At 50.9% G+C, this 17,969-nt stretch overlaps 1 protein-coding gene across 9 annotated transcripts in view; it reads right to left on the reverse strand.

Moving 5' to 3' along the window:
* Positions 1-2,064: 2,064 nt before the first annotated feature.
* The window catches only part of ARHGEF7 (Rho guanine nucleotide exchange factor 7), a 127,295-nt gene continuing 111,390 nt past the window's right edge, over positions 2,065-17,969 (reverse strand). For 4 of the 9 annotated variants that reach the window (XM_067713025.1, XM_067713030.1, XM_067713031.1 and 1 more), the window contains 5 exons: positions 16,899-16,988; positions 13,852-14,028; positions 5,841-5,940; positions 5,528-5,582; positions 2,065-4,528 (listed from right to left, as the gene is read on the reverse strand). In XM_067713025.1, the coding sequence (XP_067569126.1) occupies positions 4,406-4,528; positions 5,528-5,582; positions 5,841-5,940; positions 13,852-14,028; positions 16,899-16,988 (545 nt within the window). In that variant the 3' untranslated portion in view covers positions 2,065-4,405. Of the gene's footprint in view, positions 4,529-4,610; positions 4,755-5,527; positions 5,583-5,840; positions 5,941-11,061; positions 13,503-13,851; positions 14,029-16,898; positions 16,989-17,969 lie in introns of those variants that run through there. The other 5 variants (XR_010936816.1, XM_067713026.1, XM_067713027.1 and 2 more) reach the window with 5 other exon arrangements.

Here is a 17,969-nt window from a genome sequence, read left to right on the forward strand (position 1 = left end):
CCCTAACGCACACCTAATGTGGCTCTTAGGGGACAAAACAAACCCAAGGGCAGTGGCTTAAAGGGGGGTGGGCCTGGGTCGGGCACCGCGGGCCACGCCGCCCAGGGCTGGAGCCCCAGGTCCCCGCCACGTGCTCGGCCCTCACGGCCAGGACAGAATCTGACCGATTCCTCAGCGCTCGCTCCTGCAGGGGTGCCGCCACTTCACGCCTCCTTCCAGTTAAGCGCCAACCACTTCTGTTTACGAGTAAAATCGAGTTCGTTAAATACCGCATGTAAGGGAGAAATTAAAACGGCGCAACTTCAGCCCCCGCGGAGCCCAGGTGATCAGCCTCCAGCCACGTGTTAGGAAAAGGCAGCCTCGCGTGACCTGCACGCAAGGAGACCTTCAAAGAGCAGCACTGCCCCCATCCTGTCCTGTGGGGCAGTTTTCAGACTGTCCAGCGCCTCCCCCTCCCTCTGGTGGATTTCCAGAAAACACTGGAAACTCCTGGCACCTTCCAACCCAGAAATGAGAGAGGACCACCCTACAGTGATGTAAACGTGCAGCCCCTTCACAGGAAGCACTCGGCAAACTTCTGGCGTGTGACCCGCGGAGCGGCGGGTGGTGGCCACACACCTGAATCTTGGGGAGTAATGGTCACCTGTTACTTCTACACGGACTTCAATTTTCCGCAGTAAAGTCACGCCACGCAAGCAGCCGCGGCCAGGCGAAGGGCCTCGTCCAGGACCGGGAGGCCAGGGGGCCGGGGGACTGGCGGGCTGGCGCGGCTCCTCCCGGGATGGAAGGCCAGCGGCCCGCATGCCCGCTGCCCTGCCCCCCATCCTCCCCCAGCCAGCGTGGTGGCTCGCTGGGCCCCGGGGAGCAGGGCGGGGGGCAGTCCCATCCACCGCGCCCTGGGAACCTCTGCTGGAGAGGAACCTGGCAGGGTGGGGACGGCAGACTGCGGGCTGAGTTCACTTGCTTTCTAACTACTGCCAGATAAAGGAGAAATTCGGTGACGGATAGACTGGACAAAACGAGCATCACGGGGGCGGGTGGGGAAGCCGCCACCGGCTCCCCCACCCCACCGGTTGGCGAGTTCATCGTGGAGCCCGTGGCGTCGATGTGAACATGTCAGGACATTTCAGGCCGCATTTAAACCTCCCTCCCTCCCCTTCCTGAGGAACTGGAACCGTAAAGCTGGGAAGGACATCACGTCTAACACTCCCCCTAGGAACTTGGCCAGTTCTATGGAAACGTTAGAACGCAGAGGAGGTTTCTAGGCTCCCGTCACAGGGCTGCGGGCCCTCAGGGCGGCGCCAGCTCGCAGCTGCAGGGACCTGCGGTCTGCCCTCGCCACCCTGCAGCCCAGCCGTCTGGAGGGCCGGGGCCTGACCAGAGGACCCTGAGGACCACGCACACACAGGGACAGACTGGGTTGTCTGCCAAGACACGCGTCCAGGGCTCGTCTCCCTGAGATCCGACCGAAATGTGACAAACCCTGGCTCCCGAGTTACCCGAACGTTCCCTTAAGCCACGGTGACTGTGACAACCGTGCCACCAGCTCCGTCCTCAGGTCGAGGGTGGAAGCGCTGGGGAAGGAGGCGTGCCGGGAACCCTCTGCCCCGCCTCGCCCGCCTGGCTTCTCCCCTGAACACAGGTTTCTGGCCTCCTTAAACTGGGTGGCGTGTGGGAGAAGGGCAAGGCTGCATCACAGAGGACACTTCGTTTGCCACGCGACACTCCTAGGAGGACCCACAGAACCCAGAGAGGGTGCTCAGCCTTCGAGCCCCTCGCTCGGTTTGCCGGGAGCTCCCGGGACAGGAGCCGGCAGTCCACGGACGGCAGGCGAAGTGAAAGCCGCGCCTGGCAGCCTTTCCTTCCACTTCCTGCCCCCAAACTTTGTTTTCTATTTTTATTTATCTTCCAGTGTTCCCAAACCCTAGATTTTAAAGGCAAATGTGGTATTTTCCAGTGTCAGAAATTCAAACCAGAATTTTAAGATATAAAAAAAAATCAAAAGAAAGTGTAAAGGTAACACACACACGAAAAAAACACATCACAGATAAAGTGACATGTCTGTAACATAAGAAAAATAGTTTAATAATTACAACAATGTAGCATGAGTAGTCAAGGCCAGGACACCGCCTGTGGCATTTCGTGAAGTGTCCCCACAGCTGTGAACGGGGACTCCGTGTGTCCGAGCAATGAGGGCGGGGCGTGAGGGGGGCATCGGGAGTCCACAGCAGAGGCGCACGGGGGCCGCAGCGTCCCACCGCAGAGCGCATCCCAGGGCCGTGCACGCCTCCAAGCGCTTCCCGTCCCAGGCGAGGCAATGGCTTCGTCTCCTCATCCACAAAAGGTGGGAGCAGAGGTGACTCCGGCAGGCAGGTGGCCCCTTCCTGACGTCCCCATCCACCCCCCAGCCCCTCAGAAGGTCACACGGAGAAACGGGTGCAGTCCATTTACGAAAGGACAGGTTTTTAGAAAGAGCTGCTCAGACACATCCTCTCTGCTCCCTCAAGAGCTCAGTCAAACCTCGCATCTACGAGAAGACAAGGTAACGCATTACACAAGCATGTCACCGGCCACCCCTTCAGGAGAAGCGGTGCTAAAATCAATAGGTAAGGCAGGTTCTGCAAGAGCCCCGTCCCAGGATGCTGGCGGCAACACTGCCGTCACAAAGTGCTGGAGAGATCAGGTGATGAATGGTTCCTGAGTTAGAATTTGCTCGAGACAGCGAACTTCAGTACGCTCGAACTGGACTGCTTCCCACTGCAATGTCTTACGCATCATCGAAAGATACTACTTTAAAAACAGGTCTTACCAAAAAACCCTGGAGACAATCTTTTCTGGCCCTAGCACTAATGAACACAATGCTAAGTACAGGAAGTTGGCAATTCTCGTAACAAGGTCGAGTGTGGGCAGTTCAACGCCGGGCCCCAGGCACACCCGCTGAGCAGGTAACGGCCGAGCCGGGGAGCCTGAGAGTAAGGCCGTGGGCCGAGGACCATGGGGGCCACGAGGACCGAGCCGCCCAGCTCGGGGACATCGGACGGTCCGATGCAGCGAAAGGGCACAGCTCACAGAGCCACATCTGGCGCTATGTGGGCATTTCTGTCTCCGACGCAAGGTGCTGGGATTCTGGTTTTTAAAGACACGACACTTGTTCTCTGTAGTAAAAGATTATCTCACTTTAAAAACGGCCTCTTCATAAGAGCAGGGGGCAGAGCACAAGAATCAGCTGGACCCGAGGCCGGGGCTATGGAGAGGACAGGCTTCCTCCTCTGTGTCCCCTGCTGTCTGGACACCGGGGTGGAGGTGGGACGGGGGAGGGGCACGTTTCAGCTCCCACCCCTTAGGGGAATCTCAGGTGTATACTGCTTCATTCTTGCTGAAACAGTGGAAACACTGCCTTTCCGGCGAGCACAGAAGGCCTGCCTGCTGCACCCAACGGGAGAGCAGGTCTCGGGTTAGACCGGCCTCACACAAACCCCACCCGCAGGACAGCTCACCCTCGCGGGCTGCGGCGACGTGTAATAAATAACACACTTTATTTACAGGCTCTAGTGAGCTTGCTCTCTCGGGGGGAGGACAAAACAGTGCACCTGGCCAAGTTATTAAACCAGCCTACACGTCCTCAGGCTTCTCCTCGGCCTCCCTGGTATCTACCCCAGCGGGCTGGATACCCTCCGGCGCTCAGGTGTTCACAAGAAGCGGACGCGTGCACACCTGTCGCTGGACACAGTGGCAGCAGACGCGATTCCTCGGGTTCGGGGCTGAGGCCCAGACCCCCGAGTTCAGCCAGAGTGCCGCACGCCAGTGACTGCGATTCTGCTTTACCAGGAGACTCTCCAGGGGATGAAGGTGTCTCTGCAGGTACGAGCAAGGTGAGTTGTTTAGGCAGACTGCAGTGGGAGGCGTCTTCGGAGCACTGCGGTGGCGGAGAACAGAGCAGGCATCTCCCAGAAACACCTGTGCGCTCTCCAGACTCTGCTTTCCAGGAGTGCGTGAGCACGCGTCCCAGTGCACGGGACCAGAGAGGTTAGTGGAGGGAGACTGCAGCACAGGCACCAGCCCCGACACAGCAACCACGGATACGCATTCAAAACGGAGCATTTACAGGCAACGCATATGTAACATTTATATATATTCGATCAAAGCCTGAAAGACCAGACGCAGTCACTGCACTTATTGCAGAATGAGGTACTGAGATGTTGAGAGGAAGGCAGCGCAGTCTGGCCTCGGCGTCTGCACCTCACGCTGGTTCTTCAGGAACGCCACGGCCGTGATCGGCTGTGGCTCTTCTACGCACAGGAGGCAAGAGGACTCCCGTGCAGCCCTGCTCTGTGGTCCTGAGAGTCCCTCGGGTGTGGTCACGGGGCTCCAGCTTGGTCTCGTAACCGGTCTTCGAGAACGTTCCTTAGAGGTTGGTCTCGTCCCAAGCGGGGTCGTTCATGTTCTTTAGAACCTTCCTCACCAGCTTTTCCAGGTCTTTGCGGGCTCTCTGCTCCTCCTCCAGAGACTTCTTCATCTTCTTGTTATCCTGTAAGTGAAGCAGACCAGCGGGTATTAACCGCCTTCGGTGCTGAAGCGGACCCCCTCCCCCAGGAGACTTGGGGCCTCACTGGAAGAAATCCTGGGCTGGGACCGCCCTGCGCCGCGGCCAGGGGTGCGGTGACCAGGACCCCCCAGTGTCTGATGGACGCAGAGCTGCTCCTGGGCACCAAGACAAATCACAGACGGAGCAGGCCTAGGGCCCCCGCTTGTAACTGTGAACAAGAGAGTAAGTGAACGGCTGAAAATAACAGAAGGCACATCTCGCGTCCCTCCTACTTCCTTCCACGTCTGCGATGACCCATCTACAGAGTTCTATAAGAAGGGGGGCAACAGAGACAGAGTGAGTTAGGACCCGTCACCCCCCGCACACACAGACGTATGCCGCTGCTGAGAACCAGGAAGCCCCCGAACGGGGACGAGAAAGTACGTGGACGGCCAAGGGCAGCTCTGAGCACATGGTTGGCACGCCCGCCCTCTGCCCAGCCCAGACCACGCCGTCCTCAGGCTTCTCCTCGGCCTCCCCTCCTCGGACACCAAAGCCACTGATACAAACAAGTAACGCACACACACACAAGTACGCTTGGCTAGTCAGCCGAGTTAACTGACTTGCTCATGTGGCTTCTCAGGAACAAGGACCATGTGTCTGTTGCACCAGAAGGTGGAAGCGAACGGTCACAGCGGGGACCTATCAAACTGTCTAACTAGATGGAATTTTAGATCTCTTGCCTGATTATGCCAGCAGAATCTGGGATGGCTTATGATGTCAAAAACACTGCAGTGAAAAGAAAGCCACTTTGAAGATTCACTTCCTGGTCTATCCCATTTACAGAAGACCAGCTGTTGTCCTGCTTCTGAAATCTGAATACTGAGAGTCAGGCTCTCTCTTCCGCATTACTGTGCTTACGGACAGCTGGATTCACTTCTAACGCCGTGTTTCCCTCTCTTCTCCCACGAAAAGGAAGATTAATGACGGACGACGACCCACCTGTCGTAACTCCTGGACTTCATCCTTTAGTGCATACACGGTGTCGACGAGACTCCTAGGCAGAAGAGAAGGCGCCCTGAACAAGGACCGGGTCAGAGGGGACGCCCGGAGCCTCCCCGGACGCACATGCTGCCCACCTGCCCTGCACGCCCAGGCCCTAGGTCCGGGGAGGCCCACTTCTGCGCACAGGGGCGCTGACCCCAGCCAGGAAGTCCACACCCCGGCCCTCCTGGAACCATCCTGAAGCCGGTGCCACCCCTCCCCCGACAACCCCCTTCCCCCGCCCACTTTAAAGCACTGGGATACAGCTTACTTTTCTTCTATCACTGTCTGACCGTTACTTTTAGTTTCTTCAACTATAATTTTCTCTTCTTCTGGAAGCAAAACTTGTGGCGCAGATTCTTTGCGTGAACCTATCATCATTTAAAACAAAACAAAACACCCTCAGGTAAATACCATGGCAGAACTAAAAGGAGAACTTGACTATACAACACTACTTAATTATTAATATTAAATTCCAGGTGTTAATTCCAGTATGTTAAAAAATATATTTTCTAGGTAAAACAGGGACGGGCAACTTTTAAAAACTCCCTCTACCTCTGTGTACTGAACCCAGCCTTCTTCATGCCTAAAGCATGACAGAGGAAAGGAAACATTGGCTTTTTATGCAATCTATTAAGCTTCAGTTTCTTAATCTGGACCATGGATCTTTTAAACCCTGAAACCTTCAACAGAAGGTTCTGACCGTCTTGCCCGGGACATTCTGGAGGAAATATTCGAACTCTTTAGGGATATTCGTATCAACCAAATTCTGTGCCATTTTATTCCAGGAATTTTACAAAGACCCATCGGATCATGCAGGAGACATGTACCAACTGTTTATCAAGTCAATGAACTGGCCCTTATGACACGTAACTCCCCAGCAACGGCTAACAATGTTACAGCACGTGGTTAAGAAAAGTGCATTTTATTACTTGGTTCTCTTACGAAAACTTTATTTACATTCCCTGGCATATAAACGTTCTTCCAAAAGGAAGGAAGCAAATTGTTTACAATATCAGAGGAATGTTTACGTCATTTAACCAAGACCCAGCACAAAGGCCTGATAAACATTTACTGCAAAATAAGTACTTCAGAAATTAACTGGGAAACCCAAACGTTATAAAAGGTGAAAAACGAGAATCCAATCTTATTTAAGGGTGCAAGGAAGAAAATAAACTTTTTAAAAGGTTATACTATACAGCACTAACATATATCACTTATATTTTTGTAAAATTACATCAGATGCACATTCGAGGAAGGACAGAACCCACCACAGACCCACTGCGACTGGTGTTGTGATAAACGCAGCTTCTCTCCGTTAAAATACGCGTGACGTCGGATACATGCTCATTATCACGGAGATGGCGGCTCGGCTTGCTTGGTCTTGTTTCTTTCCTGCTTTACCCTTAGTTTGCCCTCCCAGAGGTCTGTCACACTGTAAGACGGCACTTGTGCATCCTCACGTCGTGGGGACATTGCGTATAACACACGTTTTCAGGACAGGACTTAATGGTTTCACCAGCGTTTTACTGCAAGCTTACACTCCTCTGAACAGAACAGGGCTGGTGGTTACTGTCAAAGCCTGATGACAAGAGACTCATTCGATGCTCCTGACATCCAGAGAACACGTCCGTCACCCCCAGGGCAGCTCATGACATGGAGAGGAGGACCGCCGTCTACCTGCCCCGGGAGCCTTCCCACATGCCCCCTGCGTCTGCAGGGCCCGGCTCCACCCCCACCCCACAGGCTGGGAAGGCTGCTTGGACGCCGACCTCCTTCTCCTTTGCTGTCTCAGGCAGAGGAAACTTCAGCTCTGGGTGGGCAAGGACAATTCCACGTTACACAGTACGAACTTCTAGACAGATAAATAGGTACCTCACACCAGTAAAGGAAGGGCTTTATGCGTCCTGAGCAGAACTTCCGTATTATAATCATAGGCAGTACTTAGAATTCTGTCACAAGCCGTAACGAGCTGGCGTATCGGAGCATATCTGTACTTAAGTTTGTCGATTACTATTTCAAAGACGACCCTCCGCTAGTGCCTTCGTGTTCACACCGAGGTGCGGGCCCCCAGTAGCTGCAGCTCTGGCTGTCGGGGGAAGGGTGGTGCCCGGCTCACACCCCACCCAGCACAGTGACCTGCGCGGCCAGGGGGTGACTTCTCAGACAGAAGGCGACATGGGCCCACAAAGGGACACACCATGAAAGGCTTCGTCACGCTGACAGCCGTGGGCTGTTCCGGGGCCTCCGTGCGGGGCTGCAGGCACGGCGTCTCCCAGGCCTTTCTCAGTAAACGGGAAGTGCTCCTGGGACGTCTGGGCCGTGTGGGAACGTGCTGCTTGAGAAGGAAACGCGCACGTGAAACACACGATGGAGGAAAAGCACAGGGACGCTGCCAGGTGACGAATTCTGAAGGTCGAGAAATTCCTGCGCTTCCGACACAAACGCAAATGCTACCCGTGTTTTCATCAGGAAAAGTGAACTCGGGTTATTTTCCTTAAAAACAGACAAGGATTCCTAAAGATTCAGAGGTGTGTACCACACGGACGGACAGTGAAGGGGCCCACTTAGTTTTCCCTGTAAAGAGAAGCAGGCAGGTGACATCAGACCACTTAGCGCCTGAGGGTTCCCGCTGTTACCTGCTTTGCGCTCAGACGTTGGTTGCTGTGTTACCGCCAGATCAAGAGCTACCCGTGGTGTACCTGTCACGTTCGGTTTCTAATACAACATTTCTTCACGTGAACTAGCTAATGAGACAACAGGCTGGAAACGTTTTCTTACGTAACAGTGCTTTAGCGAAGACTAAATTCCATGTATTTCAATTACTTTTGCATCTTCTAGCTTCCTAGGCAACCTATTTACATTACGTGTTTGCAGCAGTAAATTCTTTAAATAACACATAAAATAGAATCACGAGGGACGTCCGCCCTGGGAAGCGCGGGTCGGAGCACAGCGGGCTGTCGTGCAGGGCCTGGGGCTGCAGGGACTCGCTCTCACGGGTCCGTGGGTCTCGATAAACTCGGGCCTGTCACCGATCCGCGGAGCCTCAATTCCACCACCCGTAAGAGAGAACAACAAAACAAACACCTCTGCAGAGCTGTTCTGGGGGCTAATTTAAAAGCTGCATCTTATAGATATGTTTTACCAGATGAGTTCGTAAATATAAAAGCCTTACACTCCACTATGTGATGTGACTGAATCAGGGGAACTTATTAAACGTGTGGGAACTGGTTCAAGAACTGCCCAAGCAAGACAGACGTTGTTCTTATTTTTGCCAATACACTTAAAGCACACAAGGAGGCGACAAATGTAAGTATGAGAATGTTACGTTATAGACAGGATGTACTAACTGCTGGGTTCCTGAAACGTGCCACGGTGGAAAATGTCATTTATGGATTTGATGGTGAGCCAGGAGGCTTGTAGAGGAAGATTATTTATCAGCCTGAAGAGAAATCCATGGGCCTCCTAGTTTCAACATAACATAGTTTTGTAAAACAACTGAAAAAAATTGATAGTCTTTCAGTAAAACAACAAAGGAATATTCTCCAGCCAGGTTTATACATAAGTTGACTATTTCTATAAGAACAAAGTTCTAGAGAGTAGATAGATTTAACAAGCTCTCTCAAAGATCATTTTAGTATTTTTAAAGGTACCACAGCACCTTTTCTCTGAATTGGTTAGGTTGGAAAAACCATCTAACAGCAGAACTAGCAGACACTGCTCTCTCACTTTACTTAAAATCCTCTAAAAGGGGCCGAGACACAGATGAGTGTGTTCACGGATGTTCCAACACACTCAAGATCTGTGTTTCCCAAACTCTGCTAAACACGAAGTTTTGTGCTTCCAAGAGATAACTGGGATTCTGCAACGCGTAACTGGGAAATTCTGAACGCTGTAGCCACCTCCTGGACATTCACAGTGCACACTTAGCATGCTGAGGGTTTTCAGGAAAAATACCCATTTAACTTGAACTCAGCATTTCCTAAGCGCGTCTGAGTGCTGAACTTCCCCCCCCATCATCAATATTAACATTTTGCAGTTTTCTGGTTAACAGTTTGAGGAGTGCTGGACTGGCCTATAATCCCGCCTGTGTCTATGAACACACACACACACACACACACACACACACACACACACACACACACACGAGTGCTGGGTGGCTTTGTTGTTGTTCAGGATGGGGATGAATACAACGAAATAATAATCATTAGCGCCAATCCAGCCGCCAGCGCCCGCTGACAGGGACGCGGCAGTTCTGCAGTGCCACCAGAAGGGGCCGCTCTGTGCCCTCAGCTGGAGACGGAGCAGGTGCTGGGGGCCATGAACTCACTCAGATGTGTGATCCAGAAGCTGGAGACACGGTCAGAACCCTGTCCTCTAAAACAGTCACAGGTCGCCAGAGAACTGTGGACCTTAGGTTGAGAAACACAGATGCATGCAGCACTCCCACCTCCTGGACAGAGGACCTGCCCAGGCAGCAAGGGCCTCAACCCAAGGTGCCACTGTGGTGGTCAGACTGCCACCTGGTGCCTCATCAGAGGGCCTGCGGCTCTCAAACCCAGGGCGCATGTGGTGCGTCTGCCCCTGCGAAGGGGTTGGCCTGCACTGAGAGCCTAAAAACAGGGTAGGTTTGTCAGGAGAGAACATCTGCTTATCTAGCCAGCGGTCCAGCACATTTGTAGCAAAATTCCCATGACTTCTTAAATTCGTAATCTTTCTGAAATCTGCATCTACTTATACTCAACAGACACTGAAGTAACTTTCAGAATGAAACAAAATGTTACATTTAAAAAAAAGGCCACTTTGTTATTTATGGCTATGATAAGCTTCCAATGCGTTTTTCACTTTGTTATTTATGGCTATGATAAGCTTCCAATGCGTTTTTCACTTTGTTATTTATGGCTATGATAAGCTTCCAATGCGTTTTTCACTTTGTTATTTATGGCTATGATAAGCTTCCAATTCGTTTTTCTTAAAAAACAAAAACGCGAGGACCCTCTTTAGAGAGGGATGTGAATTTGTTTATCGTTTGCACCTTGTCCTGGCCCCATACCTGCCACAGGTACTTGTTTTCCTTTCATTCTGCTTTTCCTAGTCAGCTGGACATGCACTTTACCAAACAAAGATTAAAAACTGATCTCAGTCTCGGTAAGAAACATTCAAGTCGGGGCTTTTTTCCGTTTATGCACACATCCCCACCCCTATCAAAAAAGAGAGAACTCTTCTTTCTGAAAACAAACATCCCAGTGATTGAAAACTTGTTTTAAAAAAAATTCGAGGAGAACAGATGAAATAAAAATATACAAAGAGTCACCTTGCATCGTCCAGAACACACTTAACCTAAGAAGGTGCAAGCTTTGCTATCAAGGCAGATAAGAGGTGTTCTACTGCCCGGCCTCCCTGCGGAAGAGGCTACATTCAAACAGCAAGCGTCAAGCTGCAAACTCTGCTACGCCCTCCGCCCCACGTAACAAATACTAAAGGCCACAGGCTAGCAAATGCAGAATTTATTTCAACTGTACATAACAGATGTCTTTTTTATATATATAAAACAAACACTTCATTGCCATATGCAACCACAAACAATATGCATACTGTACAGTACAATGCAACGTTCAGGTATACATCCCACTGAGTCTCAAACGGCAGTCACCCAGTGAAAATGGCTTTCCCGTTCACAAATAAAAAGCACAATATATAGATTTTTTTCAAGGTCTTATACCACTATATACAAATCACTGTGTTTTCGCAATTTTATGCAAAACACATAATTAATATAGCTTATATACTTGTGGCAAGTGTCAATTCAATGGGAACACCGTTTAGGCCATTTGCAAAAGCGCCTGGTAATGGCTTAAACCTACCTTCTAGTTCAGATTCTTCACCCTTTCGTTATAATACTAACTGTACACATAGATATTACAGAATTGCATAAATGTAAGGTACTATTTCAGCATGACTAAAGTTCCACAAAAGTAGAAACACTGGCCTTGGGATGCCACATCACTACTGCCACATGAGAACTGTTTTCAAGCCAGTGGCACTAATACTTCCAACCAGGTCACAAGAGCTAATGGTGCCAGACATCAGAACAAATCCAAACAAACAAATAGCCAGGTTGTTATTCTGCAGTGATCTTAGCATCAACAAAAAAATCATCGTCAAAATGGCTTTAACTGGCACAAAAAGGAATGATGAGAAAATGTCAAAACTTTGGTGTACAGAATATCAACGAAAATGTCTCATCAGGACAACCCAAATGACACTTGGTGTTAAAGAGAAACCCAAGTGCAGCAGCTGTGGTGCACACAGCACATGACACGACAACCCAGACTCACTAAGGCATGGTCGAGGCGTGTAAGCCAACACACGTTATCACAGTCTCCAAGCAAACAAAAGACCCTCTACTGTGAGTATCAGAAAAGCTGCAATGTATTACTTGATGTGATATAAAGTAAAACAAAACGCTTCTAAATTCACTGCATGATATTAAGTATGTGAACCTTGGAGTTATCCTATTTCTCCCACAATCCCATCTGCTATGAACGTATGTATATAAGCCCGTCTCTACCACGGGTGAATACTGGGCTCCGACGAATGTTAAAAGATTGCTCCTCAACTTTCTTATTCATACTAATTGATACAAGAATTTGAAACCTCCCGATGGCATAGGTAGCTGAGTAGCTACCTGGGAACAACAGACAGACGTCTGGATTTCCTGGTTTTCCTAACCACCTCCCTGCACGCAGTTCTGAGGGTGCCGGCTCCCTAAACAATGGGGGGGGCCTCCTGCCGGGAAGGATGGAGGGCACCTCGGGCTGTGAGCAGTGGGACCAGCCCCCCGACACAGGGCGGAGCACAGCAGAGCCGCTCTGTGCAGACAAGGTCAGAACACCGAACACATGGTTTTGGCGGGGGAGGTGTGGCGGGAGCAGAGGGTCCCGGCCACCCTGAAGGGAGGAGAAAATGTTCCTCCCACTTATTACGGCATCTCGTTTTCTGAAACTGGTTTCAAGGAGTCCTTAACACACCACCTCCGGTCCCACTTGAACACCAAGCCAGGCGTGCGCGGGACGGACCCCGCTCTCCTCTCCAGTGTGGACCGGGTGTGGACTGAGTGCTGCCACCGAATGCAACAGGGCGCATTCAGTTCTTTCTGAAGCAGAAATCGGTCTGAGGGAGGGCAGTGAGGTCTCCTTACAACGAATCCCAGGGAAGCGGGGGGGTGCCTCCAAATCTGAGACGTTCTTGCAAGTGAGTTACGTGGCAACTCAGCAGGTTTTCGGGCGACTCATAACCCCGTTACGATCAAGAGTGAGGGTGACGTTCCACCGGGGGCCGTCAGGGGAGTCTCACGGCAGCTCTTGCTGAAAAGAAGCCATGCGCCCGTCACGGGCAGTGGGCTCGGACGTGGATGCCGGGAGCACCGCCTGCTTGGGTCGGCACACCGACCGGCCGGACACAGCCTGACCCACGCGCTAGGGGGCTGGGCTTTAACCCTTCGCTGCGGTGGCACAGGCTCGCCACGTGCCTCTCAAGAGAAACTCCTCCAACTAAGGGAAGTCTGGCGTGGCGGCGCGTAGGGGCCCGGCCCGCGGAGAAGCGGGGCTGCGGAGCCGGCCGCCTGTGGCGTGCGGACTCGCCACTAGCGCTCCCGCCCGGCCGGGCCCCCACGCGCCGCCACGCCGACAGAGGCTCCTCGCGGCGCCCAGGGCCCTGGGGCAGCCCGGCACTCGGCCGTCTGATCTGGACTCGGCGCTCTCGGGGCACGGGTCGTCTTCTTATCTCTCCACAGCTACGGGGTCGCCACGTCCAGTACACACAGAATTACATCCCTGTACGGAAGGCCAGGGTCTCCTCCGTGTCGCTGGCACTTAGACCACAAACCTGCGCGGTTTCAGTATAAAATACAAAAGCGTTCGTACGGCTGTATCTAAAAAGAATGAGACAGTTGCTACACTGAGAATAAAAAACCAAACCATCTGGAGACGTAAAGCCACCACTGCCCGCTGAGAAAGGACCCTCGGGTGCAGGCTGTGTGGGCACCGTCTCCTTCAACAGTCAGTAACTTGAGTGGATGCTCCAAATGGCAATTAAACCGCCACAAAGTACAATGGGAAATATCAGAAACGCTCTCAAAAGTTGTTAAAATATCACATAAAAGAGACAAGAAACAGCAAGAAAACATCTAAGAAAAGCAGGCTGCGGTACAACAAGCATTGTTAAGATAAGCTCAGAAGTGCATTAGTTCTGGTGAGAGATATATGAGCAACAGCTCTTACGAGATGTAGAACCCATCCTGTAACTATGGGCTGTCCATATACTGTCATAGTCAGAGTCTTCCGAGAGGTCTGAAGGCTCCAAACGAGAAAGGCTGCTGCGACGACCCAGGGAGTCTAGACTTGACTGGTCGTCATCAGCCAAGACGTGATTATGCATCAGGTCAGTGCCTTGCCATGCTAAGACGGGGCGGGGTGGGAGTGGGACGACAGGGGGAGGGGGACAGGCAGAGGTGGGTGAGCAGGAGGACGGCAGGAAGAGCCACAACCGAAAACATGGAAACAAAAGCAAAAGGTGATGGGAAGAGAAGGGAAAGAGAAAATACTGTTAAAAAACGGCAACAACGTTCATTTCTCCTTATCTATGGCTGGGTTCTAGTTACGAACTTATTAATTAGCACAACCCTTAGACTAAAACTAGACCAACTATTATTTAAACAAACCTAGCTCACGAGTCTGTTTCCAAACTGTTCCTTTTTAAAGCTACTGCTATTAAGCCCTCACTTACGAAATCTTTTACAAATTAAGCCCATGTTCACAAGCAAATTCTAAAGACATCTAACAAGTAACCAATTCTGCTACACATTCGATTAACAAACAGTCTCACTTGGGACACTTGTGAAAGGAACCGTTCATGTGTTTAATGCGGATATACTGAATGCAAAATACTTTCCAAGGATTTCTGGTGGACTTCTTCAGCTCTCTCTTCACCAGACTCTAAATCACCATCTGAACAATGGGGGTCGAAACTTACCTTGTCACACTGTAGTGACTGAGAAAACTTCAGGCGGAGAACAGGGTTACACAGGCCCCTTCCCCCTCGCTCCCCTTTCCCGCCACCCCAGGGTGCTCACCCCCACTCAGCCAGGGGAATGGACATGGCGGGAGACACGTCTGCTCAAACGCCATCAACCCGGACGCAGACCCTCCTGCTGCCATGAAGGGAGACGTGAACAGGGAATGCCCCTGTGTCAAAAGCAGGACGGCAGAAGGAAGTGGGCACAAAATGGGAGAAGAGGAGTGAGCCCATGAGTGGCTGGCGACGTGAGCAGTGATGCTGGCCAGGCGGCCGCGAGTGGGACGCGCAGGCTGGAACGGGCCCGCGGAGGGGCCGGAGGACACACACGCTTGATGGGAACCAGGGATGGCTCAGCACAGCAGCCACGGGCTCCGTCCTGTTCCTGCTCTGGGCAAAGTTAAACCCATTCCCAAACCAAAACAAAAGGAAGCAGTGGGCTCAGCTCGTTTTCTTCGACTACATCCCTATGGTCCTTGGGGAGGAAATCAACACTACAGATGTCTGGATGGTGAAGGCTTCTTGGCATCCAAACGTATACTGAACAGAACTGAGCTTTAGGTGAGATATATCGTCCCAACTATTCTTACTATGCATTTAATATGGACAGAGCTGCTCTGGGGTCAGATGCACCTGACCCCATCTCTAGATTTTTAGGTACACTACCTGTCCAACATAAAGGACCCATTTCCCCATCCTACCTGTTCCTGAGAACGTTCAGTTTAAGGTCATCTATGACTGTAAGACCTCTGAGGCCCCAGAGTGGTTAGTCCATAATATCAGTGAAAAACAAAAAACACTGTATTGTCCAGTGCTTTTCTTGCATAGAAGTGGAAACACATAACACAGGCAACGCGATGAGACCTGCACATACCAGGGCCACAGCAGAGCAGGGCCCCGTCTCCTGGATGAGGCAACGCAGCTCACACAAAAGCTCACACAAAACTCACATCACCAGGTCCGTTCACCTGAGATGGCCCGGTTTAAATTTTATTTCAAATAGTTGAAGTGGAGATGTATAATTTTTTAAAAATCTCAAATTCAAAACCCAAAAAACAATGGCCACATATAGCCTATTACCTAAAAATACAATCTCTTAACAAATATAGGAAACTGTAATATCGTAAATGACAAATTACTGCTCTGTCACCTGCAGGCCCTTCCATTCCTCTCCTGCTCTGCTGACTAGTCACTACAAACAGGCGTCTTCACCAGACGGAGGACGGACCGAAAGTCCTAACGTCACAGGTGGGACACGTCAACTACTAGCCATAAAGAAGTTTCTAGATCATCTGCAGATTTAGCCGGGGTTAAGCCCGTTGGCCCTGTCCTCATACCTGTAGTCATCTTTAACAGAAGCTCAAGCGGTTGTCTGTCCACCTTTTCTTTTTCTCCCCATCATTGGTTTACACCAGACGTGACACTGAGTTGAACCACCACACTGCAAGTGGTGCCAAGGAAGTGAGTTGAGCAACTTGCCAAAAGTCAAGGTGGAAAGGAAACCAAAAAGACAAAATCTGACAGAAACCAGTTTTCATGCCAGAAGCAATATATGTCATCCAGTGTGAAAGAAAGGGAGGGAGGGGAAGGGAAGCTCAGCCCCTTTTCTCCTGGACAAACCACATCCTGACTACATCTGCTGCAACCACCCTGCACTCCACTCTCAAAGGCTGGGCAAGTTTCAAAAAAAAACAGAGCCCATCTTTGTAGTGTTCACACAACAGATTAAGATTTTTTTCACATCAGACATTATGCATAAGATGCAGGTAAACTCAGTGGTACTGAAATCTACCCAACATCACTGGTGTGTCTACTTCAAAAAATTTTTAAGTGCAATCATTTTGTAAAAGTTGGGGAGGGCTAAAGGAACTCTTACTCTAGGCTTGTATTTTTGACAACAACTCTAAGAAGCAGCGCCCCCGCCAAGTTCCAGTACCACACCCGTAGTTCAAACAGCTTAAACAACTGAGCTGAGCGAGCCCCCGCTGTCTTCCAACCCGAGAGAGCTGTATAAACTCTGGCAGTGCCCTACACTTCCAGGTCTCCCAGCGGAACCTTCTCTAGAAACCAGCTGTTTTACTGACAGCTCAGATTCCTTCCCTTGACTGAGGGACGCTGGGCCAGGCCCTGGAAGCGCCCTCACTGGGGACCATGCCCACGAGCCTGCCCAGGGCCCACAGCTGTGTCCTTCAGGTCGTGATTCTAAAAAGCAAAACAAACCACCAGAGTCCCAGCGGGTTCGCACGACACTTACTTGAGTTGAGCGTCTGCCGCGTCTTGGCGCTGGTGCAGTAAGCCTCGATGACCTTCAGGATCTGGGCATCCTCCTCCAGCGCAGCCGTGCCTGCAAGGGACACACAACCCGTCACAGCCCAGAAGTGACAAGTACAGTTCACCGGACAAACACAAACCATCAACTCAACCAACGATGGTGACAACTAACAATCCCTCCTTTTGTTTTCTCGCCAGATAAATGTTCTCTGATATTCACAAGACAGTTATATGCAGAAGGATTTTTATTTTTTTACCTGCAACATATCTGGCAAAGGGCTAATATCCTAAATATACATATAAGTTGTCTTACTAACCCACAAGAAAGATAGTATCCCCCATCCTGAAGATGAAAAAAGGCAAGAAATAGAAACAAACAATTCACAAGAGAACAGTCAGAAAGAAAAAAATGTTCCTTCTCACCAAGAAAAGAAGTGAAAATTAAAACTACACAACATGTTTTCACATGTCAGCCTGACAAAAATCAGAATGCCTGAGAATTCTCAGTGTGGATGCGGACATCAGAAAGGACAAGTTTCCTCCATCCTCATCTGGGAGGGGGGAGTGAAGACAGCTATGAGCCCCTGGCAAGGCCATCTGACCCTACTTACCAAAGGCTTTAAAGTGAGCATCTCCTCCAATCCACAAGTTCCTACTAGAGAGTTAACCTAGGACGCTCCAGAGCTCTCCCGTAAACTGGGCTCCAGACCCAGCTTCCTCTGCACTCAGGAGGCCACGTGCGTGGAGCGTGCAGCCAGCAGAGCAAGGGCCCCTAAAGGTCCTGGTACCGGGCGCAGACCCTCGCACCCAGCATAGCTCATACCATCCTGTGGTTCAACTCTGCTTTCTGCTTTCTTAGACTTTTCTGCATCTTCTAAGGTATTACTTAGAATATATTTTAAAAGGCTCAACTACTCTAACAAAAAAATGTGGGAAGAATGGAAGACTAAACTATTTATAAGCTGTATCAAAAAGCCTGCATGCCATCGTATGATACAGACACACACAAGGCGGGCCGCATGCTCGCTGCTAAGAGTCAGCGTCAGCACAGAGA

This window comes from Pseudorca crassidens, chromosome 18 (assembly GCF_039906515.1).
Source record: "Pseudorca crassidens isolate mPseCra1 chromosome 18, mPseCra1.hap1, whole genome shotgun sequence".
NCBI classification, from domain to species: Eukaryota; Metazoa; Chordata; class Mammalia; order Artiodactyla; family Delphinidae; genus Pseudorca; species Pseudorca crassidens.